The sequence below is a fragment of the Simochromis diagramma genome, unplaced genomic scaffold (assembly GCF_900408965.1).
Source record: "Simochromis diagramma unplaced genomic scaffold, fSimDia1.1 OVJJ01000430.1, whole genome shotgun sequence".
Lineage (NCBI taxonomy): Eukaryota > Metazoa > Chordata > Actinopteri > Cichliformes > Cichlidae > Simochromis > Simochromis diagramma.
This window is the reverse complement of record NW_024387258.1, coordinates 471,653-495,400: the sequence shown is the minus strand read 5'-3', so window position 1 is coordinate 495,400 and position 23,748 is coordinate 471,653. Positions and strand designations below refer to the sequence as shown.

The following is a 23,748-nucleotide window of genomic DNA, read 5'->3' as shown; positions in this document are numbered from 1 at the left end:
ATTTAGCCTCTGGCACTGAGCCTCTTCACATACCTTCAGGATGTGTCAGATAATCCAAAACAAATTTGACCCAAATTACACAACATACTGGAAGAACACCACTTGGCTGCTAAAACTAGAGATCCTGCTGTTTTAGAATGAGAATGGCAAACTTAGGAAAACAGACTGTCACGGTTCTGGGTCATGTTGACCCAGCTTTCTGTTTTTCATGCTTTGGTGTTTTTCTAGATTATGATTTATGATTTGATTTATCAGTGATACTGTTTTGATTATGATGATTATTTAGTAGGCTTTGGTCAGTGTCAAGTCTGTCTCTCTCTGTCTAGTCCGTGTCTTAGTAAAGTGTGTTTTGTTTCCTGTTTTACTTTGAAGGTTCTTGTTCCTGTCTGATGTCAGTGTTCCGGCTTTGCCCTCCCTGTCTCGTTAGGTCTTATTTCTCCCAGCTGTGTCCCCCTTCTGTCTCTAATTCCTTGATGACTCCCTCAGTGTATTTAAGCCCAGTGTGTCTTTGTGTCAGCGTCGTGTTGTTAACGGCTGTTCACCCTCACTTGCTGTGTGTTGATTTCCAGTCCGCCTGCATCTCAGTTTAGAGTTTTGTTTGCTTTTGTGAGTTTTATTTTATGTTGAAGTTTTGTTCCAGCAATAAAGCTGCATTTTCAGTTGAAACCTCGTTTCCTAAGAGTCCTGCATTTTGGGTCCACCACTCCTGCCTGCCTGCCACACAGCCGACCATGACACAGACGTTGTCATTTTTTCCGTGAACCTGTTCAGAGGCACGCGGGCTCTCTAAATCTTCATCATTTAAAGCCCCTCATAAGAAAGAAAGCCAGAAAACCTAAAACTAATTTCTTTTTTTTTTTTTTCAGTTCAGTTCAGCAAAGGAACAAAAGAGACATAAGGGAACTGGTAGTATGGGTGTTGGAATCAGCATGCCAGAACTGCAGGCCTGGCATCCCATGGAAAGCTAACAGCTGCTACTTCCCGATTCCAGGCTGGAGGTGGCTGTGACATGTCCCAGCAGTACACTCATGTTACAGCCATGTTTGAGTGAGGACAGATCTGTTCATCCAACTGGCCAAAGACAACTGCTCACAGGAGCAGCCTCAGCTGACCCCGGTGTAGTGACTCTTCACTGAGACACTTTTTACCTGACTTTAGCATTGCTAGAAGGTTTTTGGGCTATCCTCCAGGGGGCAATTTACTAGCATGGTTTTATTTTAGTCACAAAATCAGGCTTCATCTATTATTGAAATGAAACTTGCCATTATATTTGAAAGGTTACAGTTTGTGGCACATCCAGTGAGGAGGTTGATTTCCTGTTGCAGTGTTTTAAGTGTAACAGAGTTATTTTTATGTCTTACTTTGATCTAGTATTAGAGAAAGATTTTATTTTAAATTTCCCTTGTTTTATCCATAGAGTCCAAAGTTTTTTTGGACAATAAAGACTTAAACCTTAAAAAGAAAACCCCTGGGCTTGGGGGGCTAATGATGTAGGTCAGAGTCAGAGAGACTTTATTTATCACCTAGGGGAAATTAAGATAGATACCTAGACCATACATACAATACACAAGCATCACACATTGGGGAGACGGGTCAGGCTAGGCCGACTGCACAAGCAGCGACCCGGAACCAAACAAGGAATGTCCACGTGCTGCTTCATAACATGGAAAAGTCACATGACATGCAGGTTAAGGATACATGTAAAGATCAGCAAGCAGCAGCATGGCTCCAGGCCACTACTACTACTAGACGTTTACTTTGAGAGTGCTGATGCAGAAGTGTAGAGAAGGTGAGAAGGAGTTAAAGCAGTTGCACTGTGTCTTGTGGATCGAGAGAAAGCATATGGTATTGTGCTCAGAGAGAAACTTTTGTACTGCATAAGGGAGTCAGAAGTGGCACAAAAGTATGTGAGGGTGGTGCAGGACAGTGAGACACTTTTAAGGCGTGGGATCATATCAGGAATCAGCTGCGATCCCCTTCCTGTTTGCAATACTGATGGAGAGGCTGACAGATGAGGTCAGGCTGGAGTCTCCGTAGGTTGCGGTGTTTGCAGATGATGTGTAATGAGACTAGGGAGCAAGTGGAGAGGTTGAGATATGCTGTAAGGAGAAGAGGAATGAAACTCAGCCGAAGCGAGACAGATACGTGCGTGTGAATGAGAGTGAGGTGTAACAGTGGAAAAGCAAGGGGTAGTGAAGGTAGATGAGTTTAAATACATGCCATCCAAAGCAATGGACTGTGCACAAGAGAGATGAAGAAGAGACTGCAGGCAGGGTGGAGTGGGTCGAGATGAGTGTCAGGGGTGATTTGTGACAGAAGGATAGCAGCAAGAGTGAAAGATGGTATCCTTGCTATGATGTCTGGTTTGGAGACAGTAGTACTGACAAAAAGACTGGAGGCTGAGCTGGTGGTGGCAGACTTGAATTTGCAAACAATTCCTTTGAGAGTGACCAGGATCGACAAGATTAAAAGCAACAGCTCAAATTGAGCGGTTTGGAGACAAAGTTAGAGACACGACTGTGATGGTTTGGACTTGTGCAGTGGGACAGTGGATATAATGGGCAAAGGACACTGATGATGGAGCTGCCAGGCAGCGAGAAAAGAGGAACACTTCCGAGAAGTTTAATCGATGTAGTGAAGGAGGAGACGAAGAGGGTCGGCATGACAGAGGAGAATGCCAGCGATTAGATAAGACAGAGGCAGATGATATGCTGTGGTGTCGCCTAAAGGGAGAAGCTAAAAGAAGATCAAGATATGGTACAAGATAATGTCAGGGTTACTGTAAATCATCTAAAGCGTAGTACAAGCTGACAATGAACCTGTATATAAGCAGAATTACTTCTACTGAAGAAAATCGACTGTTCAGTGACAGATCTAAGCTTGTGACCTTGTAAACGTGAAAGAGGAAGATGGTTACAAAGAGATGCATAAAATGCCTTTTCAGCCAGTGATGATCTAGTATTATTGATGAATTATATCAACAGCAAGCTGACTGTATAAAATGTATGAAGGTCGCACAGAGATTTCTACACTTCTTAGGGAATTCAGAAACTGCAGAATAGGACAGCACATTTCTTTGTTTCATTTTGTTTCCTGTGGCCAGCTCTTTGCTCCGATTTTAGAGCCATGAGCAATGCAATTAAAGACCATCCCTAATTCAAACTAAAAGGCTAAACAAATCACAAACTATTACCAGACAACTAAATAAAAGCTGCTCTGTGATAGCTCAGCCTCCTGTTTGTTTTATGGTTTTATGGTGATTTACACCACTCACCACTATGATTAACAGCACTGATTCCTCTCAAGGATTCCTCAACAATTAAGAAACTGTCACTCCTGTGACTGTTATTCCTTTTTTTCTTTTCACTTCTCAAGTTAATTTTCTTTCTTGTAGAAATATGATCTAAGTATAACTTGGTAATGTGGAAGATATTCATTAAATCAAATCAGTGAAGTCTTTGCACATTAATGTTGTTTTTTTAACAATACTCGTGATCACAATGGGCAAACATACATTAATATTAAAAATCTAAGCATATTTAATTAAATTAAAGGAAGAACAGCAACTCAGAAACAAAGTGGTAGGACCCATAAACTCACAGAGTGGAGTCAGCGGATGCTGAGGTGCAGGCACGTGCAGAGGGGGGGGGCTAGAGGGGCTTGAGCACCCGCCCCTTTCCTGATGGGTGCCCAAAGTGCCCTTTTGTTGAGGCAACTTTTAAAAAAAAATTATTATTATTATTTTTAATGTGTGTGTGTGTGTGTGCGGAGTCCTGTCTGTGCCCCTCAACAATAATATTTAACTATTAATCACAGTTTTGCTAAATAAAAGGATCTGGCTTGCATCAGTCACATGATCACATTTAACCAATGATCGCCCTTGACGGCAGAACGCGCTGGTTACGAGCCGGGAACGAGCTCACAAAGAGCACGCGCATTTTTAGCGGTCTGGAGCTGTAGGAGAAACACAAGTTAACTCAGAGACACAGACTGATGCGACAAAACCAGTAAGTAGGTGTACAGCGCACACTGTAGTGTGTAGCACCCAGGAGTATTAGCTTATTACGTACACGTTGGTAAGTTGTCTTGTTGCAACTGACGAACTGAAACAAACGAGCGTGCTGTGTGTGCAACAGCGTTGCTCGAACCGGCAACCTTCCGATTACAAGGCGAACTTCCAACTCTTGAGCCACGATCGCCCCGAGAAGCAGATTATATTAGATTTATATTTTAAATAAGACAAAATTTGGAATTTACAGCAGTAAAATGATTGTATCTCTACAGTTTAAAAATGTAATAAGCTTTGCCCCTGCACAGAGTGGATAGTGAAACAAATGGAATCATCATAATGACATTATTTCATATTTATTACTTCCCCCTCCTCATTGCTTTATTATTGTAGCTCTAGTAATAAATAATAATGTAAGGATTCTGGATCAGCACCATGATGCCCATAGTATATACAGTATTCTGAAGAAGGTCTAAAATGTCACTGTGTGCGCGTGCATGTGTGTTTTATTTAGATGGATTTTTTTAAAATTATTACTCATGATATAACATTGTCCAGACATGGCTGGTAAGGACAGGAGGAGGAAACAGTAGGAGCTGTGTGAGGCTACTAAAGGCAGGGCTATAACATTTTTCTGTCATCATTTTATTTTAGATTAAGTGCAAGAGTTGTTAGGTGTGGATAATTAGATTATAGTTTATTGCAATAGCAAGTTGTGCCTTGTTCTCAGATAGACAGCAAGTGGAGAGTGATATATGAAATGATGGGATGGAAGGAAGAAGAGAAGCAAAGAGTGATTCACAGGCAGAGCCTAAATTATTTCTCACAGTTTTTTGTGTCCTTATGGTTCCAAGCGCTGTCACCAATCTTTGCATTTTGTTATTATCTCATGACACTTGTTTAATCAGCTACCATCTCTGCTATGGACTTTTTAATGTCTACAGTCTCAGATCAACACAGCCCTGCCCTCCAGCAGCAGCAGCAGCAGCAGCAACCCCTCAACAGCAACATTGTACCCATCAGGTAAACCATCGGCTACGTTTGCTTTGCCTTGTTGCCCATATTAGATTCTTGGTGAATGTGTGTTGTTGTTATTCACCCTGTTTCAATGTGCCCCTTTTTAACTTTGAGCACCCGCCCCTTTAAACCTCTCTGCACGGCCCTGCTGAGGTGCATGGTGCACAGAGGTCACCAACTTTCTGCAGAGTCAGTCCCTACAGACATCCAAACGTAGATCCAATGAAAGAAACGCTAAACGATTTAGCGTAACAAGACATTTTGGACAATTTTTATGCTCCCAAATTTGTGGGAACAGCTTTAGGGATGGCCTCTTCCTGTTCCAACATGACCGGACACCAGTGCACAAAGCAAGGTCCATGGATGAGTGAGTTTGGTGTGGAAGAACGTGACTGGCCTGCACAAAGTTCTGACCTCAGCCCAGAAAGTTGATTGTCTTCGTGTGGCCGTGAAAACAACACCACATCCAGATGAACAGAATCTGATTTGAGGATTTGTTTACCTGATGAGCATGAATCAAGACCTTTGGGATGAATTAGAACGGTGACTGTGAGCCAGGCCAGCGTCAGTCTGACCTCACAAATGCACTTTTGGAAGAATGATCGAAAATTCTCCAACACTCACAGACCTTGTGGAAAGCCTCGCAGAAGAGTTGACGCTATTAAAGATTAATGTGCAGATATAATGGTAAACTCTATGGATTAAGACTAGGATGTTACTCAAGTATGCATGTGAAGGCAGACCTGTGATTTACAATACTAACCACATAATATGCCTTAATATGATTGGTGTGACTGGTGCACAGCTGGGGGTTATATTTCTTGCTGAAGTGAAATTTGCATTATTAAATAATATCTACACAATAATTGTAAGAAAAACAGCTGCGTGAGGGTATAATACAAAAATATGTTTGGGATCTTCTGCCTGACAGGTGTGTTCACCTGTCACAGAATAGAGAGTTATTTAACAGCTTTATATCAACGGTAGGAATGATTTCCAGATGGATTCTCTACGGCAGCACGGTTGAAGGAGCTGGTATGCTTTAGAAGTGTGGAGCAGTTTGTTCAGTGACTCGAAGGAATCAAACCTTCCAAAAAGTTCAGCTTTTGTGAGTGCCTTTCTGAATCATGGCCAACCCACTGAACTGACCACAGGTGGACTCCAATCAGTTTGCAGACGTCTGACAGATGATCAGATGGCTGCAACAGATCACCAGTGGAAGCTGGACGCAATACTTATGCACGTGTTGTATTTCAATTTTTTATTATGTCACATATGTAGAATTTTGACATGAAATATTAATTCAATCCACTTTGGAGGTTGTAACGTGACAAAATGTGGAACGAGTGAATACTTTTTGGATGCACTGCAGTAAAGTTCAGCAAGTTAACATTAACGCACACATCCAAGCATAGATGCAAGGATGGAGTCATTAACACATTAATAGTGAGAACTTTTAATTAGGGACAGTAGTGATATTTTAAATTGAACTTTTAGGAACCAATGTTGGATCGTGAAATACACACTGAATTTATTTCTTAGTATTTTCTGTGAAAGATAAACTCATTTCATTTAGATTCCTCTTTTTCTGGAGTGTATTGATGCTTAATTGCATTGTCTTACTCCTAATGAAAGTGTCACTTATTGTAAGTTAGGTTGTGTTGTTCTCTAAGAATATCTTTACCTGAATGTCCAGCGGGCTGCTACATAGGCGGTCTGGATAGGCCTTATGCAGATCAGACAATTTCTCCCAGTCTCCAGATCCCCTTTCATCATCCCTGTCAAACCAGTTTGACCATTCTGCCTCTGTGGACACAAAGAAACACAAACACACACTTCTATATTGGTGGGAAGATGATGTGGTGATGACATCACCAATCAATTACAGCTCAGACAGAATACCCGGTGCCCAAATGAAATACTGGAGAGCTGACATAACGACATACTGATTGATTGATAATACTTTACTGATCCTGAAGGAAATTGGGTTAAGGCTGCTGGCAACCAGCGCCATCTTACCCTTCCGAACATACATACATTACACAAACATCACATAGGGAAGACGGGTCGGAGAGGTAGAACAATGGAAATACACAATATGAGGAAAGACGGGGAAAAAAAAGGACTCCACCCAGACTGATATTTGTATCAGATCAGATCATATGATTAAGAAAAGAAAAGCTAAAATACAAGTGTTGGTGCATGGTGTAGCTCGGGTGTTAGAACAGGTCACCTACTAACCAGGAGGTTGGTGGTTCGATCCCTGGCTGCTCTGTTCTGCATACCAAATATCCTTGGGCACAATACTAACCGCATGTTGCTCTCCGGTGCATTCAGTGGTGTGTGAATGCTAAAAATATTTTCTGTTTTAAGTCAACACAAAGCGGTGTGGGGATCCCCAGGATTTCTCTGGCAACAGCTGAATGACCATATTCTGCAGGTGCTGCCGTGCAGCGTGCTGACTAGTGTCCTCGCTGAACTCTATTACAACCTTTCACCATTTAATCTTTGCCTCAGCCTTCACTTACTTTCTCTTCTTCATGTCCAGAGTTATCCTACAGACTACTATCTGATGCTGACTAGCTACATTGTTGCCTGACAGCAGCTTGCAGTCTCCTGTCTCTTTGAGATTGCACCTTCTGTCCACCTGTATGCACCGTTATCCACTCTTATAGGTCATCCTATGTTCCTCCCTCTTCTTAAAGTATGTTTTCAACAAAGCCATTTCTATCCTTTTTGAAAAAATTGCCTCCATCTGTCCATCTGCATGTCTCTTTTTAACCCACCCATGAGAACCACGAGTCAGTGTACTTCAGCGCCGGTCTAAAAGCTCAGATAAATGAGGAGGGTTGCGTCAGGAAGGGCATCAGGCGTAAAATCTTGGGCAAATTAAACAAGGTGATCATAAAGAGCGAGATTTCCAAACTGAACAGACTCTTGAAATGATTAAGTGCTTTGGGCAAGTTTGTGTCAGAGGAAAGACCTTTGATTCCAGATCAGACACCCTGATGGTCTTGTGTGAATTGAAGGGAACCTGATCTGGTGGAAGTCTTCTTTCTGAGGTGCATCTTTGTGAGGAAGCAGAGCTCTGGCCCTTATTTTTTTTATAAGAAACTCCTCTGCCACTCCTGATGAAGACTTTAATAAACGGCTGAAAGAGCTATTGACACCTAAATGAAGGACTATGGACGACCCTGAAGCTCTGCTGACTACTACTCAACTACCTACTAACTCTACCTATTTAGCACACCAATATATTGCCGATGTATATCCTCTGTGTGGGTAGTGGTAGGTGTTTGCATATTGGGAAGCGATTGTTTCTCTGTTTCTTAGTACTACCCACACAGATTTAATGTAGCTTTTTCCTGAGCAAGACCTCGGGATAATGTCGCACACCTCTGTTTCACCAACGCCTTTTCTCTGTCTGCATGATCTGACTGGAGAGACATTATGTAGCACAAACATTGTTTTCCCACTGAAAAGATGTAGCACTGATGAGGCATTAACATAGCTCATTGACACAGCAAATATAGTCTATGTCAGCAATACGTTGCTGCACTTTGTTTGATTGAACACAGTTTACTGACTATATTCCTCTGTAACACCAATGTTGCAGCGACAGAGGTTGGAGTCGAGATACTGAGTCTATACTCCAAGCAGGGGGGGGGAGATGGGCTGTTTATTTGTATATTTGTCCCTACAAAATACTTTTGACAGCAGAAAATGTTACTGCCTGTTGGTGAGGCGAGCAGCTAATTAGCAAAGCAACCAGACTGTAAGCTGATAGTAGCTAACACAGCCTGGCCTGGAAGATGGACAGCAATCAAGCAATGCTCAGAGTATCCTGGGGATGCCAGGATTTGTCTGGGTGTGTTTATTGTATCTCACCACACTGCATAGATACCTACAAAGAACACCAGGTTCTAGTTGGAATTGAATATTTCCCTGTAATAATATTGTTACATGTTCTGCCTTGTAGTTGCACTAAGCTGTAGTGTGAATCTTAAACACAGAAGTCCTTCAGATATGAAGTCGTTTTTTATTATAGCACAATGTTTCATTGCAACACTTGTGCAGGACATTTACTGGTCAGAAGCTGCCACAACTACCTCTGTGTGTCTGCAGTGCAACAATAGTACCCAGTGTCGATAACATGAGCCAGTCTGCCTGAAACAAAAGCATGAAGATTTTGCTTGTGTTAGCTGTGTTGCACCCCGGCAGCCTGTAACAATATAACAGTTTGATGGAAAATGTTTCTATGTTTTAAAAAACATGGAGCATAGAGACTTTCTTTCATTCTAGAGTAGCCATGTGGCTACAGCCAAGATAACTGCTAAGATGTAGCACAGCCCCACAGCATGTAACAGCTGATAACTAGAACTTTCCAGGAGGACAGTGTTGTGATCACAGGAGTGTAGTAAAGTGATGTTTTTCCTTCTCTTAACTGCTAACAAATGTCACGTGTTGCTGGCTTCATGACCTCAGCTACTTCTACATCTTGCTCTGTTCTGTGAATGCTTCCATTTCGGTCACATGTGGGAATTCTTCCATTTTACAGCAGTTTCTGATGTCTTCAATGTCCACGTGGCTTATGTTATGTTCCCAAAATCTATAATGTGTAATTCATTTAAACGTTCAAATTACACATAACCAGGCTAAGCTAGCGATCGTACAATTAGTAAGTAGTAATGAACAATGGTTTGTTTTTTTGTTTTTTTACATACAGTGGATGCAAAAGTATTCGACCCCCTTGAACTTTCCCACATTTTGTCACATTACAGCCACAAACATGAATCAATGTTATTGGAATTCCAGGTGAAAGACCAACACAAAGTGGTGCACACGTGAGAAGTGGAACGAAAATCACACATGATTCCAAACATTTTTTACAAATAAATAACTGCAAAGTGGGGTGTGCGTAATTATTCAGCCCCCTTTGGTCTGAGTGCAGTCAGTTGCACATAGACATTGCCTGATGAGTGCTAATGACTAAATAGAGTGCACCTGTGTGTAACCTAATGTCAGTACAGATACAGCTGCTCTGTGACGGACTCAGAGGTTGTCTAAGAGAACATTGGGAGCAACAACACCATGAAGTCCAAAGAACACACCAGACAGGTCAGGGATAAAGTTATTGAGAAATTTAAAGCAGGCTTAGGCTACAAAAAGATTTCCCAAGCCTTGAACATCCCACGGAGCACTGTTCAAGCCATCATTCAGAAATGGAAGGAGTATGGCACAACTGTAAACCTACCAAGACAAGGCCGTCCACCTAAACTCACAGGCCGAACGAGGAGAGCGCTGATCAGAAATGCAGCCAAGAGGTCCATGGTGACTCTGGACGAGCTGCAGAGATCTACAGCTCAGGTGGGGGAATCTGTCCACAGGACAACTATTAGTCGTGCACTGCACAAAGTTGGCCTTTATGGAAGAGTGGCAAGAAGAAAGCCATTGTTAACAGGAAACCATAAGAAGTCCCGTTTGCAGTTTGCCACAAGCCATGTGGGGGACACAGCAAACATGTGGAAGAAGCTGCTCTGGTCAGATGAGACCAAAATGGAACTTTTTGGCCAAAATGCAAAACGCTGTGTGGCGGAAAACTAACACTGCACATCACTCTGAACACACCATCCCCACTGTCAGATATGGTGGTGGCAGCATCGTGCTCTGGGGGGGCTTCTCTTCAGCAGGGACAGGAAAGCTGGTCAGAGTTGATGGGAAGATGGATGGAGCCAAATATGGACCCTAAACATAAAGCCAGGGCAACGATGGGATGGTTTAAAACAAAACATATCCATGTGTTAGAACGGCCCAGTCAAAGTCCAGATCTAAATCCAATCGAGAATCTGTGGCAAGATCTGAAAACTGCTGTTCACAAACGCTGTCCATCTAATCTGACTGAGCTGGAGCTGTTTTGCAAAGAAGAATGGGCAAAGACTTCAGTCTGTAGATGTGCAAAGCTGGTAGAGACAGACCCTAAAAGACTGGCAGCTGGAACTGCAGCAAAAGCTGGTTCTACAAAGTATTGACTCAGGGGGCTGAATAATTACACACACCCCACTTTGCAGTTATTTATTTGTAAAAATGTTTGGAATCATGTCTGATTTTCGTTCCACTTCTCACGTGTGCACCACTTTGTGTTGGTCTTCCACGTGCAATTCCAATAACATTGATTCATGTTTGTGGCTGTAGTGGATGAACCAAAAAGGTAAAAATTGACATGGTCTTAGATGAATTCTGGTTTATCGTTATTCTCTGTTTGGTTCTTAGATTGTTTAGTTGCTTACACTTTTCCTCTTCATGTATTTTCTCACTACTTTAAAACTTTAAGTTCAGTTTGTATTTCTGTTTATAACAAACTTGTTGCCATTGAATATGTGTCTAACTACCCGGTAGCTAACGTTCTCTCTTTTTTCTCAAGCATTCAAGGTTTATTCAGGTTTGGAGTTTATTTTTCTCACTTTTGAAGGTTTAACCACTGTACATTTTTTTGTCAGTGTCTCATCTGGGATGTGAACTCATGCCCCCCACACCACTTCATTATTCCAAAAACTGTTAAAATGGACAACTTTAGGGAGTTTAATGCTTAGTTGGTAATAATGGGAACTGTTTGGGCTACCCTTGTGGGTGACTGTAACAAAAGTTTGTGGTCACTAGTGTAAGTTTTGGGAGATATATATGTATATGGTATAACTAGCAAGGTAAAGAGCACTGGAAACAGGCTCTTGAAGGGAAAAGGTTCTGTTCATATTAGTGCACCAGTAAAACCTGTTGCTTTGGCTGCCCCTATTCTTTGGGTACCATTGTGGTTAAATCCAAATGACTTGTGCTGCATTTATTTTGGATGGCAGTGTGTCCCTGATAAAAACTAAGTGGTGTTTAACATCTTGAGAGACAGTGAGGCGCTGCATACTTTTGTCTGTGTATCTGTTCTCCCATTCTTTTCAGAAAGAAACATTGGTGTGGCTATGTGTCCGCAGAGTTACCTTGGACCCACTGGCTGCTGGCGGTGACGGTGAAATGCTCCCCAAAACTTGACTGAAAAACTCGAGCGCTCCGGGCCTCTGAAGACGCCTTAGTCCCTGTTACAACAAATGCTGTTAGTGCCGTAACATAAAACTTGCTGGGTTTCCTGGATGAAAAATGCTTTGATCATGTCATATCCCATTAAAATCATGCTAGTGGCAGGGTTAGGTTTTTATAAAAAAAAAAAAAGATTCCTACCTTGATAGACAGCAGTGTCCTCCACAACAGAAGACACATCACCTTTTGTCACTATAAAGGTCCAGGGATGCCTGTAGATAACAAAAAAAAGCATATGAAGAAAGAAGCCAGAAAATGGTAGCAAATCAGACAGATGAAAGCAGTAGAACGAGGGCAGAGAGTGGAATGAAAAAATGTACAGAAGGCACAGAAAGAACAGAAGCGAGAGATGAAATGAATAAGAAATGAAGCTGAGCCAGAAGCAAAACAAGAAAAGGACATCAAGAGCAGAATAACAAGTGAAAAGTGATCGGAAAAGTGATCACACACACACACACACACCTTCACATGGGAAAAGGACTGACATATTTCTAAGTGTCAAAAATAAAAAGTGACTGCAAAGAGTGAGAGGTTCCCAGAATACATCCTTCATAATACCACATCCTGTCAGGGACAAACAGACGGCAGCTCTGTGTTATTGTGTACGATGTTTCTTTGGACTAAAGAAGTGTCTTTGTCCTGTGGAATTGGCTTCTCTTCTGAGTATCAGTGCATGTCAATTAAGGCATTACTGTCAGTTGTGCAATGTAGCTGGGTTGCAAGAACTGGTGCACCTGCTGTGCACCCCCACCTGCTGCAGGAGGTGATGCAGCCTCACCTGCAGGAGGGCGTGAGGTAGTCACAGGAGTCACTGCTGAGGCATAGCTGGAGGCTCAGCTGGAGGCAGACGTGAGCTTGGTTAAAGAGCTGATACTGAAGGGACCATAAACTGTCTGGACTAAGAACTGCCAATAATGATTGTTCTTTTCACAGGTTCAGCGTGTGCCATGTTGCAGAACCCAAAGTTTTCAAATCTTGTTTCAAGATTCAACAAGACCAATAAAATAATGCTGTCATTGTGCTGACAGCTCAACTCAACTGTGAATGCAACTGCGTTTGCATTCACAGGATGAGGTTCTCTCAGAAGTAGTGACAGCAAGGGAATGACTTCTGAAACTAAAACATGTTGATCTCTCTCTTGTAACTACAGGGCATTAATAAAGAACCCAATCATGGTCCAGTCTGCTTCCTTTAAGCACAGTGACCTCTTTCTGAGAAGAATTAAATAAAATTGTATTTATATAGCACCAAATCACAACAACAGTCGCCTTAAGGAGTTTTATACTGTAAGGTAAAGACCCCACAATAATACATACAGAGAAAACCCCAACAGTCAGATGACCCCCTATGAGCAAGCGCTTTGGTGACAGTGAGAAAGAAAAACTCCTTTTTAACAGGAAGAAACTTCCAGCAGAACCAGGCTCAGGGAGGGGCGGGGCCATCTGCTGTGATTGGTTGGGGGTGAGGGGATGGAAACAAGACAAAAGACAGGCTGTAGAAGAGAGCTAGAAAATAATTATAACTCATAATTAAATGTAGAGTGGTGTATAAACAGTTGGTGAGTGAAAAAAGAGTAAGAGCTGGTGTAACAGAAGGGGGCCTGAAAGCTGGAGGCTCTGCCTCCTATTTTAAAATACTCTAGGAACAACAAGTAAGCCTGCAGTACGAGAGCGAAGTGCTCTATTGGGGTGATATGGTACTACAAGGTCATTAAGATAAGATGGAGCCTGATTATTTAAGACCTTGAATGTGAGGAGCAGGATTTTGAATTTGTTTCTGGATTTAACAGGAAGCCAAAACAGGAGAAATCTGCTCTCTCTTTCTAGTCCCTGTCAGGACTCTTGCTGCAGCGTTTTGGATTAGCTGAAGGCTTTTCAGGGAGTTTTTTGGACATCCTGATAATAATGAATTACAGTTGTCCAGCCTGGAATGAATCCACAAGATATGATGTTGAGACAGGATTTTAGAGATTTTAGAATTTGTTCAATATGCACATTGAAGGACATGTCCTGGTCAAAAATGACTCCAAGATCCCTCATGGTGTCATTGCAGGCCAAGGTTTTTCTATCCAGAGTAAGTATCTGGTTAGATACCATGTTTTTAAGATTTTCATAGTCGAGTATAATAACCTACAATAACCAGTTTTATCTGAATTTAGAAGCACAAAATTAGAGGTTATCCAGGTCTTTATGTCTTTAAGACATTCCTGCAGTTTAACTAATTGGTGTGTGTTATCTGGCTTCATGGACAGATAGAGCTGGGTGTCATCAGCATAGCAGTGTAAATGTATGCTATGTCTTCTAATGATGCTGCCTAAGGGAAGCATGTATAATGTAAACAGAATTGGTCCTAGCACTGAACCCTGTGGAACTCCATAATTAACCTCAGTGTGTGAAGAGGACTCTCCATTTACATGCACAAACTGGAGTCTATTAGATAGATATGATACAAACCACTGCAGCACAGTACCTGTAATACCTACAGCATGTTCTAATCGCTCTAATAGGATATTATGGTCGACAGTATCGAACGCTGCACTGAGGTCTAGCAGGACAAGCACAGAGATGAGTCCACTGTCAGAGGCCATAAGAAGATCATTTGTAACCTTCACTAAAGCTGTTTCTGTGCTGTGATGAGCTCTGAAACCTGACTGAAACTCTTCAAATAAACCATTCCTCTGCAGATGATCTGTTAGCTGTTTGACAACTACTCTTTCAAGGATGTTTGATATGAAAGGAAGGTTGGAGATTGGCCTATAATTAGCTAAGACTGCTGGGTCTAGAGAAGCTTTTTGAGTAAAGGTTTAACTACAGCCAGCTTGAAGGCCTGTGGTACATAGCTGATTATTAGAGATAGGTTGATCATATTTAAGATCGAAGCATTAATTAATGGCAGGACTTCTTAGAGCAGTCTTGTAGGAATGGGGTCTAAAAGACACGTTGATGGTTTGGAGGAAGTAATTATTGAAGTTAACTCAGAAAGATCAACTGGAGAAAAGACTAAATAAATATCAATAATATTGAAAGCAGCTGTACGTAATGTTCCATCTGTTAGTAGTTATGAGCAATTTTTTTCTCTAACAGTTAAAATTGTATTTGGGAAGAAAATCATGAAGTCATTACTAGTGAGCGTTAAAAGAATGGTTGGGTAAACAGAGCTCCGACAGTTTGTGGGGCTACAATGCTGAAGAGAAATCTAGGGTTGTCTTTATTTTCTTCAATCATTGATGAATAAGAAGGTGACACTTTTTTAGATGGTTTATAGAGACTCTTGAGGTCCTATAAGTTGGGAGGTGGGGCAGGACCCAAAGTTTCCCAGTAGGAGATTGTCCAAAGCACCACACTGCCTTCGCTGGCTTGCCTTCTTCCTATAGTGCATCCTGACGCTGGGTGTTCCCTAGGTAAGTGATACTCATGCACCCGGTCCACTTCTGATGCTCGCTTGCAAATTGTTGGTGTTTTCAGTGGTGGACAGAGGTGAGCATGGGCACTCTGTCTCATCTGCAGCTATGTAATGCCATATCAAACAAACCGTGCATTCTGACACCTTTCACCAAGAACCAGCATGAACTTTTTCAGCAATTTGAGCTGTAATAGCTCATCTGTTGGATATGACCACACTGACCCTCACTCTTGGCCTCACTCCATCTATGACGCTGTTGCTGGTTCACCGCTGCTCCATTAAGGACCAATTTTGATAGATACTGACCACTGCAGACCAAGAACAGCCCACAAAAACTGGGGTGTCTTAGCATGGAGAGTGAGATGTTTGGACTCTAATGCAGCAAGGATAGCATTGTCACTCATTCTGGGTAAACACTGTTTATTTATTTAACCATTTGAAATCATGTACTTTTTCTCCCAGGATCCTTCTACTTGACTTGAACAGAATGATTTATATAATAAAAACAGTTATCATATGGTGATGAACTGCTGTGGGCGATCCCAACAAACAAAAACACAATGACTTCCTACCTCACCCCATACAAGCTGAGGCCAATTGATGTTTATTTTTGTATTTCTTCACTTTCCAAATAATCAAACTAGCAGTTGCTCGTTGCACTTCTCACCAAGCTTTTTGCTGCTGGTCTTTTAGCACATTACAGCTTTGTGCAGATCTACAGTCTATGGTCTTGCCCATAGTGATGTAGAGGTTGAAATAGAAGAAACTGATTTTGTGGATGGTGCTACAGTTGAGATCAGGAGTATCTGTAATTGATTAACTGTAATCTGTGATAGGCAGCCAACCTGTGGGAGCCTCAGGTTTGGCTGGGTTGTACGGGATCAAATATTTATTTTACCCACTGACATGCAAATCAATTCATAACTTTTGTATTTTTCTGGATTTCTTGCTGATGAAACTACAACAGAAAATTCCTGTTTCGTTCTGTGGAAGTGAGCAAACTTACAAACTCTGCAGGGCATTTGGGTAATTGTTGTTCCTTTGTTAGTATGTCTAAAGAGCTTTGACTGAGAACCTTCACAGACATTTGTTAGTATGGTTGTACCATTTGTTTGGTGCAGTTTTTATACATATAAAATGAGTCTATTTTAAAAATATCAAATTACTTTGGACAAATTAAAAGTGGACATTTTTAAGAAAACGATTGGGTTGGTATCTACACCTTAAAGCCCATCTGTACATGCTGATTTACTTAAATTGATTTTTATGGAGCAAATAAGCATTGTGTTGCTGTATTTCTGCATGCTGCCACAAGTACTGCTGTGACAGCTGCAGTAAAGATATGCAAATGACATAACTGAAAATGTATTGCAGAGTCTCATAAATTCCAGCTTATTAAAATGTCTCTGGGTGCACCACAAATTACACAGCCTCTCTCTCCTGATGACACCAGTGTCTGCCTGTTTGGCAATAGTGTAAGGAGAGCCGGCGACAAGAGTCGTTAGGCAGGAATCCCTCTGTCGCCTCAACACTGCTCCGATCGTCCTCCACAGCATCCACAACTGTGGAAGAAAGTGCAAATTGGCAAAGGAATGTTAACTTGTGTCTCTGTCCTCAAGTCATTTATAAAACCCTCTCAGTGTTTCCCGGCTCTCATCTGCAGCATTCATTTTCATAACGCTGCGCGGCTCAGGGGCCAACCACAGGGCCTGCACTGCCAACATTAACCAACATCTCCTCTCAGCCCACAACAAGGCAGCTGACATTACAACTAACAAACACGGTGCAAAGCACAATCGCACAGGCCTGTATTTTACCATGCAAAGTCACCTTACTTTTCTTTCTCTCAAAAACAGAACAGCACAGTAGTGTTGTTTGAAAAAGGTCTCAGTTTACAAGTATGAACACTAATGTTAGAAAATCGGAGACCTCAGCAGTCGTTTGGTCGTGATTCATGATTCAGTTTCCATTTCCCATGCATGATACACACTGACACAGTGAGTGCAGCATAACTTCACACAGTGCTCTTAGCTTCCACAGCTTCCATAATATGTAAATGTGTGTCTTTTTAATCAGCACACGTATGCACATTTAGTGTTTGTAGTAGGTATGTCAAGCCCACTTTACCTGAATGACAGACTGGACTGGAGGACCAACAGTGATGCTGTGTACAGGAAGGAGATGAGCAGACACGCCTTTCTGAGGACACTCAGATCCTTTAATGTGTCCAGCATCATGTTGGAGATCTTCTACCAAGTAAGTGCTGTTTACTCTGCTGTTGTCTGCTGGGGGGCAGCATCAGTGCCAGAGATGCCGCAGGATCAAAAAACTAATCCACAAGGCTGGAAGCATCAGTGGTCAGAATTTACAGGCATTTGTCAGTGAGGGTCAGGGGTCACTGAACAAACTCCTTTTCTATCACGGACAACACACCCACTCCACTCCACACTACTGAATAAGCACAGGTCCTTCTCCTCAGACTAATCCAACCATAAAGAACGCTTCACTCTTACCGTTCTCGTTAAAGCTATATAATAACTCTTCATTCTTTCACAGGTGAACACACCTTTCAGGCAGAAGATCCCAAACATGTCTGATGTTTATAGTCTACATATTATTTATTACTGTCATTTGCACTTCTCTCTTGAACACTGCAAGTCTTACTTTTACTGTTTTTAACCAACTTCATTTTTACTTTCTCCATTTTTTATGAGTGTATAAATTCCTACAGTATCTCATAGTGCATGGTCCTTACAAGGCGCTCGTGGTACTTTTATTCTAAATGTGTTGTTTTTTGTTTATTGTAGACTGTACAGTTTTTTAAAATCAACACCCTTTCACCTTCCACCACCTGAGGCACAGCCACCGATCTTAGATAAGTGCATAACGTTTGAGTCAAAGCACGTTTTCTCAAATGGTGGCAAACTGAACTGAACTTGTCTGTGTGCTACTTATAAACCATAATGAACAAATCTAAATCGTAATATTTGGCTATTGTCAGCAGGTAGAGTTGAAACACAGCTAAAAATGGTCTGCCTGAAACAGTGAATGTGAAAGCCGTTTAGTTTAATGTAAATCTGGAAAAATACACTACCAGTAGAAGCTTTAAGAACACCCCAATTTTTCCAGTTTTTTTTAATTGCAATTCATGTCATTCAAGTCCAATGAATAGCTTGAAATGGTACAAAGGCAACTGGTGAACTGCCAGAGCTTTGAAAAAAAGAAGTTAAGGTTAACCCAAACTGAATATAATGTACATTTGAGAATTATACAAAAAGGCCTTTTTCAGGGAACAAAACCTGGGTTAACTATTTAAAGCTGCTCTGCAGCAATGGAGGTTGATGAAGCTTTGAAAGCTGGTGTGCTACTAATTCCTACAGGTGTTCCAACTTTTCTGGATTACTTACAGCCCCTCTGTCTGCATAAAAGCAGTGTTGGCTTGGAGCACACCGTGGTATCATACCCTCGTGAGCATCTGTTGAACAGTATTGTACTGCAGAAAGTAGCGTGTTGCTAAAACAATGGTGAGAAAAAGGCAATTAACAATGGAAGAGAGACAGACCATCATCTGGGGCTGTTTTGCTAGATCCAGGGTCGGTGACTTGTACAGAGTGAGAGGCACCCTGAACCAAAACGGCTACGACAGCATTCTGCAGCACCATGCAGTACCCTCTGGTGTGCGCCTACAGCAAGACGACCCAAAACACAAGTCCAAGCTATGCCAGAACTACCTCAGGAAGAAAGAACAAGATGGTGAGCTTGAAAACATGGAGTGGCAGCACAGTCTCCAGACTTAAACCCCATCGAGCAGGTTTGCAATGAAGTGGACAGAAGACTGAAAGCAAAGCAGCTACAAGGTCCACATTTATGGGAAGTTCTGCAACAGACATGGGAAGAACGTTCTGAAGAATATTTGATTTCTATTTTAGAAAGAACGCCACAGGTGTGTTCAGCTGTTATAGCTGCCAAAGGTGTCTACACTGATGAGTCAAAAGTTTAGTATACATTCGATGATTTCTTTTTTAACTCCAATTGCTTATTTGTACTGTGCTTTCATTTAAGAGTGCAACGAGACATTAAACTGCATAATTTTCAATAAAAAACTGGAAAAAATGGGGTGTTCTGAAACTTTTGACCGGTAGGAAACTCAGTAGGAAACAAAGACGAACACTGTCTGCTCTCCCATGGCACATTATTCTCTAAATGATCAAGAAGACTTTATAACCAGATATAAAAGTACAAGTCTTCCAATCAGGAGTTGCTGCAGCAGACTGCAGTCGTCTCTTAGAAAACAAATGTCCTTTCTTTGTTTCCAATATTTCTCATCTTTTTAAAGTTATATTTTAGATTGCTATTTTATTAGGCCCATTTTATCACTGTCTTGCAATCGATTGCAAGCAAAAGAAAAGTGGCCAGTGTTAGTTTGCCTAACAAATATTACCCTTGACATAGTTTGTAGAAAATCATTAATCACCAAGAGATCCCCAAAAGCTTCAGGCATTAATTAGAGAAAAGGACAACTATTCAAGGTGCTTCACCTGAGGTTCTAACATTTTCTCATTAAATCAAAGCAGTCCATGAAATGAATGCTCTGGACAATACTGTGCTGAGAGCTCAAAAAGACATTTTCTTTCCTGACACGGTTTGAGCTCAGAAGTTTACACACACTCGTCAGGGAGAAGAGAATTAGTATCATTTTGAATATGCTTTGGTAGAATTGGGGGAGTGTATTTAAATGAATCAACTTCCTGTGACACACCTGGCTTTTAAATTTAGTCCACAAATTTTCAATAAGATTGATGCCAGATCAACTCCAGAAGCTTAGCATCAGCCTGGTTTATCTATTCCAGCACTAGTTCTGATATGTGTTTGGGATTATTGGGCCTCATGTACTTATATTTGCATGGACATATTCTTAATTAAGGTTAATGGATTTCGTTTTAAAATTGTGTTTCAATAGCCTACCGAAAGCCGAGACTCCCGATGTGTTTGCTGCCGAGCCTGGATATACTCTTCTTAGCGGAGTCCTCCAAGTTGTTGGAGCCCTCGTCATTGACCATCATCGCCAGTATGAGCCCAGGCTTTATGCCATCGACATATTTTGCAAGGCGATAACTCTCGTTTTTGCTGCGGTACGTGTCAAACCTGTGAGAATGATGCAGAGATTAAAAGAGAGACAGATAAAAGAAGAAAAGCACCAAATTCTTACGCCTTCTGTTCAGGGACTTTTGAAAGCTGTGCTATTTTGCAAACAGTCTGCCATCATGAGATGACATGGAGAACACGAGTTATTTTGCACTTTGCATTTTTTGCTTCAGAGGGGTTCACAGCTTGAATGAATCTCTGACGCATTTTTACTTGTAATTTAATGGTAAACTCCAAAGTTTAAAAACCTAACCAATGTTGTTTCAGTCACACTTGAGTAAAGATTGAATTGGCATTCTCCTTGTAACTAGAATAAAACTAGGAGAGTTACGACTGCATTTCACTTTTGACAACTGATTTTAAGTAGCTGCTGCAACCATTTCTACCCCTATGTACAGGTAAGTCTGCCGAGCGCCTCTCTCATTTTGCAGTAAAATCGCCGTCCTGCAGGTTTTAGCTTTAGGAGACTTTAGCTTTCTGGCACCTCGTTTGTGGAACCAGCTCCCAGTTTCAGAAGACAGACATCCTCTCTACTTTTAAGAGTTGGCTTGAAAATTTCCTTTTTGATGAAGCCCATGGTTAGGGATGGATTAGTGACCTTAACCCCTGGACCCGGTTTCTTCTTTATTCATCTCTGGCTTTCTTTCACAACATGTCTTTTTCCTGCCTTCCTCACTTCACCCTCGACCACTCATACATCCCCTCCATGAGCCTTACTCTGCTGGAGGTTATATCCTGTTAAAAGGCAGTTTTTCTTTCCCACTGTCACCAAGTGCTTGACTTGTTTCATTGTTCTCTGTAGGTTGACTGTGGTTGTGATTTGGACCTATATAAATAAAACTGAATCAAACTGAATTCAGGGACAGTAACTGTGGTCTTTATTCATCGATGTCACCACCAAACATGAAAATCATTGTCACTGTATAGAAAAAGAAACTCTGTTTCAGCCTTTCTGACTGCCAAAGTGCATTTCTGTGACAGGAATGGCAGTTGGTAAGACTTCACTCATGAAATGAGAATTTTTTGATGTTATGTTTTAGCATAAAATGTCCGTTGTAAATGACACTTTTGAGATAAATGTTACTAAAGAGTCCTGATAAATGACCCTTTAGTAACAACCGACATTCACTGGTAACAATCTCTCTTCGAAAGAGGGCTGACACTAATATTGCTCAATAACATATTTATGTCACTTTACTGGACCTATTGACCTAATGGCTGAATAGATTTTATTATAAATGAAAGGATATTAAGCATGTCAGTGATTTCTAAATGTAATATCCGTCCGTAAAACACCGTTAGATTTATTAAGAGCACATTTGTCTACTTCATTACAACCCTTCATTAGAAGCTTATGATCTGCCAGTTACCAGATCATTACTTCTCTAATTAAGTCTCCAGATTTTACTGCAGCTCTGATGCAGCCCTTATGTTCAAGAGGAACTTCACCTGTCATCATGCAGCACCTCCCCTGTCTTGGGGTCGATTACGTGGATTATGATGCCTCGATTCCCCCAGCTTCTTTGGAACAGATAGTTGTTTTGACTGCTCTCTCTGGGATGGAGGGTCTTGTTGAGGAATGTCCAGGACAGCTTCCTTTCTCCGTGAATCTCCAGTGTCCCCCCTGTCCCCACGCCAATGTACTTCCTCCCAAAGTAGCTGTGCTCCTCATCGCTGTCATCCAGTCTATGGACAAGAATGGAGAATGATAAATGTTTGGACAGTATGCCAGTTTTCAAGTGGCTTTGAGACACAGAGTGCACTTTAGTTAGCCTTGATGTTGGTTTATACAAACAAATTATTGCAGAATAATTATTAAGAGTTTGTTTTCTTTCTCTTCCAAGAATTAAAAAAACCCAAAAATCTTTTATGTGTGTCAGTTTTGTTAGATAGTTGGTCTTAAGGAGAGACAGAAGAATCAAATAACAAGAGAGCACAAGTCCTGTACAACAGGCTGTGACTCGTGATTACTTTACCTAAAAATTAGTCTGTTTTATTAATCTAAATTAATTTTTAGAAAAAATTCCGTTAGAGTTTGTGTCTGATTAGGTGAAAACTATGCAGTCAAATTCATGAAACCTGATGAAGACAACAAAGACGGCATCAATTAATACTTTTTAATAACCATAACAAAAGAAAAAGCAGGTATTAAGTAAATGAGTAAATCGATCTTTTACTAACAGCAAAATGATAACAAATATTTTTCTTACTAATCACAAGTAGTTTGTGTGCAACAACAAATTCACTATTTAATACACTATCATCACTGATAACAAAAGACACCACATTGGGATATCGAACATATTTGTTTATTACTACCGTATGTTGAGGTTGTTCTCTGTTAAAAGTTTCATTGCTGGTCTTATTCTTCTGCTGTCTCATTCTACCTTCCCGTCACAGTCACGTGGCGTCACACAAGCCTCAGTCAGTCCCCTGATGTGTGCGTCACAAGAATTCTCGGATGGGTCTCAGGACCAAGTCGCTCCATTTTAACCAAACCACAGTCCTTTCTTTACCACTCAGTTTACTTTTAGTCTTGTGATTCACACTGCTACCTTCTTCCAAACAAGTATAATCACTGTTTTTTAAACACGGTGTATCCACCAATTAGTAAACGTGGTAAAAATCTTACACTTACTTTTTTTCTTAACAGTAAATACCTAATAACTCATTTTTAACAAATAGTGTTTTTATTCTGCTACGTTTTATAAACCCTCACCTTCCAAATAGCAAGATGGTGAGGTTGCCTTTATAAGGACAGTCTGGGCTTCCAATGTGCAGCTCCCCCTTGTTCCCAATCAGAATGTGTTTTGTCCGAAGCAGTATAGGCCGGTTGGTGTCAGCAATCACCAGCTTTCCTGTGGGGAAGAGAGGAGGGTGGGTGAGTGATGAAGCCTCCAGGCAGGTCTTTCCTGCCCCTGTGCCCACAAACTCCTTCTGTCTTCCTACCATTTATGGCCCTGAATTCAGGCTTTCCACACAAACACATACATGGATGTAGCTTGACAGCTATCTCTTTTACTTTGTCTGTAGTTCAATGATTTCAGCTCAGTAGTAAATAAGCATTCAGTGATACATCCTGCATGTATTAC

General features: G+C 41.3%; 1 protein-coding gene across 3 annotated transcripts in view; it reads right to left on the bottom strand.

Moving 5' to 3' along the window:
* The window catches only part of LOC120715250 (cell migration inducing hyaluronidase 1), a 146,703-nt gene that overhangs the window by 58,264 nt on the left and 64,691 nt on the right, over window positions 1–23,748 (bottom strand). For all 3 annotated transcript variants that reach the window (XM_040002109.1, XM_040002110.1, XM_040002108.1), the window contains exons 4-9: window positions 23,376–23,514; window positions 22,106–22,342; window positions 20,477–20,656; window positions 12,251–12,321; window positions 12,013–12,108; window positions 6,711–6,832 (exon numbers count right to left, since the gene is read on the bottom strand). In XM_040002109.1, coding sequence (XP_039858043.1) covers window positions 6,711–6,832; window positions 12,013–12,108; window positions 12,251–12,321; window positions 20,477–20,656; window positions 22,106–22,342; window positions 23,376–23,514 — 845 coding nt within the window. The remainder of the gene's footprint in view (window positions 1–6,710; window positions 6,833–12,012; window positions 12,109–12,250; window positions 12,322–20,476; window positions 20,657–22,105; window positions 22,343–23,375; window positions 23,515–23,748) is intronic.